General features: G+C 39.1%; 1 protein-coding gene across 1 annotated transcript in view; it reads right to left on the reverse strand.

The window, feature by feature from the left end:
* The window catches only part of ARFGEF3 (ARFGEF family member 3), a 149,087-nt gene continuing 146,513 nt past the window's right edge, over nucleotides 1-2,574 (reverse strand). Inside the window, exons 34-35 of the mRNA XM_006915374.3 lie at nucleotides 2,462-2,574; nucleotides 1-1,121 (exon numbers count right to left, since the gene is read on the reverse strand). The exon at nucleotides 2,462-2,574 is cut by the window's right edge and continues 13 nt beyond it. Of these exons, the coding sequence (XP_006915436.1) occupies nucleotides 930-1,121; nucleotides 2,462-2,574 (305 nt within the window). The 3' untranslated portion in view covers nucleotides 1-929. The remainder of the gene's footprint in view (nucleotides 1,122-2,461) is intronic.

Genomic DNA, 2,574 nt, shown 5'->3' on the forward strand with positions numbered 1-2,574 from the left:
TTGCATTTTAATGTTTTATTAAAACCAAATGTTATCCCATATGTTTAGATAACTGCGGAGCATAGAAATGTCTGTGCAACAAGGGATTAAGGCACCATTTTTTCTTTCCCTTTTCTTTTTTGCTTTGGGAGCAAAAACAAAGACTAATGGGACAGCCAGGGTGGCTGGTCAGTCTTCTGTCTCTTGGCAATATTTGGATCAGCAAATATCACTGGGTACTGTGTGCCAAAGGTTGCCATAACATCGACTTAAAACTCTGCCAGGAAAGAAATTTCTTCCTTTAGAAATAGGGAAATAAAGACACACAGTACCTTAAATGAAAAAGTTGGTGAGTACCAACCGGAAAATCTTGACAACTTAGGGCAATTTTGAAATGTTCTGGAATATTTTACAGAGAAAGTCATCTGTTTCTTGAATTATGACACCCAAGAATATATCTTTCTAGCTGTTTTCTTCTCCGCCAAATGCAGTCATGAGGGAAATCTTTCTCCAATGTCTGAATAATGTTTGGTAGTAGATGTCTGAGTGTTTATACATCAGCTTGACTTACCAGCAGATATTTCCTTAGCACGTGCATTTTTTTAAAAATGGATCAAATGGATCAATGTAGTGTTTTCAAAGGAGTGGTACTTAAAAGAGACCCATTTGGCAATAACATTGCAGGCAAAAGCACTGGGAAATAAACTTTGAGATTTAGAAATGTGTCAAGGAATGGAGACTCTGAAACAATGTGCAAAATCAGAGTATCGTTTGTGTCATCTGGATACAGCCTCCTATCCAGAATGGCCCCAGTGCTGTTTTAGTCAGGGAGTGGCCAATTGTTCTCTGACGCACCTGTTTCAGTGCGGCTGGCGGAGGGGGAAATGCTATCAGTTTGATTGGCAGGCATACTCTAACTCTTACTATTGAATTCCTTCAATGTGAGTCTCCTACACGATGATGTCATAGACACGGCCCACTCTGCCAAGCCACTCTCTCACGGCCTGGCGAACTCTGATGTCAGTCACGTGACAGGTCAGCTGGCTGATGCATGGGAACACTGCTGGCTGGAGGGCTGTGAAGGTCGGGTCTGGAAGGATCTGAATCTGATTGAGAACTGTGAGCACCATGTTGGTCCACGCCTAAGAGAAAGGATTCGAGAGAGTGATCAGCTTTCATCCATGGATTCATTTGAACTCTCAGGTGTGGCTAAGCCCTGGCAATTTGCAAATAAGTTTTCTCAGGCTTTTAGGCTGCACTAAATTAGTCTTTGCTAATAAACTCACTTTAACTTCATATATACAAGGAATAGCAGAGATTTAGCTAACATTAGGAATAGCTTATTCTCAGCTTTTAAGAACAACAGAATTCTTATTTACTTCTCAGATTTTAAAACTCTCTTGCTTTCCCATAAGATTTCCATAGGACATATGACACTTCTAATCAGCAATCACTATAATAATGCCTAGAAAACTTGAAATAGGTCTCCTTTAATTTAAGATAACTTAAAATCATAAGCAAATCTCTAAGATATGAAAAGCAATTATTAAAATATGTTATTTGTCAAGGTCAACTGTTAAAGAACAACCATACATCTCGGTCTAGGATGATTTTTATGGATTCTGAATTATGAAATTGAGTTCTATGTTCAAGATACTTTAAAAGAAAATAACAGATCTTCCAAGAGATTCATACTAATTTCAAATTTATGTTCATGCAAAGAATACATTATAGGTTCATAGACTCTTAAGGCCCAAGACTGTCTAACTTATTATGCCTGTGACAAGAGTCCACAATTTAAACATCAGATTATTTTTAAAGGGCTCTCTATGATTCCAGATCCCTCTATTTTTTCTCATTTTATCTATTCTTGAACAAAACAGTACCAATACCGTTTTCCTCTCAAGCTTATTTTTTAAATATATGATTGAATTACAAATATTAAATAAAGGAACAAGGACACTCAAACTCTTCTGAAGAATGAAAATTTTTATGTGCTTTGGATGGGTTCGAAAAACTTGAGATGAAAACGATTCATTGGTATCACCACCTAATAATACGCACTTTGCCTTCTTCCTTTAAATAATTTTTCATAACTAGAATTTCCTCAGTGTGTCTTCAAATAATAAGCTTGGGACTCCATACCAGTTAAAAGTACATCCATTTTATAAGCTTTAGCTTCATCTTAATTATACAGGTGAGTTCCTAATTCTCAATAATATCTGTTAAAACTCATACACAAAAATTCTGAAATTAAGAGTAAAATGTCAGTTTCACACTGATATACTGACACAGACCCTATGTCTTACTCTCAGGCAATCCTCTGACTTTGGAGGGAAGCTGGGTCTCCTGTTGGTGTCTAGCAAATCTTGGAATGTGCATGAATGCTCTGTGAGGGGAACGTGTCTGTCATCAGAGGCCCAGCTTCCGCCTTGCCTTGCCGGGAAAGTGTCCTGGCATCCTCTGGCCTGCAGGAACCCACCTGGATCTGTGCTTCGGCGTCCCTCACAGAGACACTCAGGGAGCTGCCTGTGGAGCCTGAGCGGGGCCTCTTCTCCTGTCGCAGCAGCTCAGGGCCCGCACTGAAGGAATGCC

This window comes from Pteropus alecto, unplaced genomic scaffold (genome assembly GCF_000325575.1).
Source record: "Pteropus alecto unplaced genomic scaffold, ASM32557v1 scaffold185, whole genome shotgun sequence".
Lineage (NCBI taxonomy): Eukaryota > Metazoa > Chordata > Mammalia > Chiroptera > Pteropodidae > Pteropus > Pteropus alecto.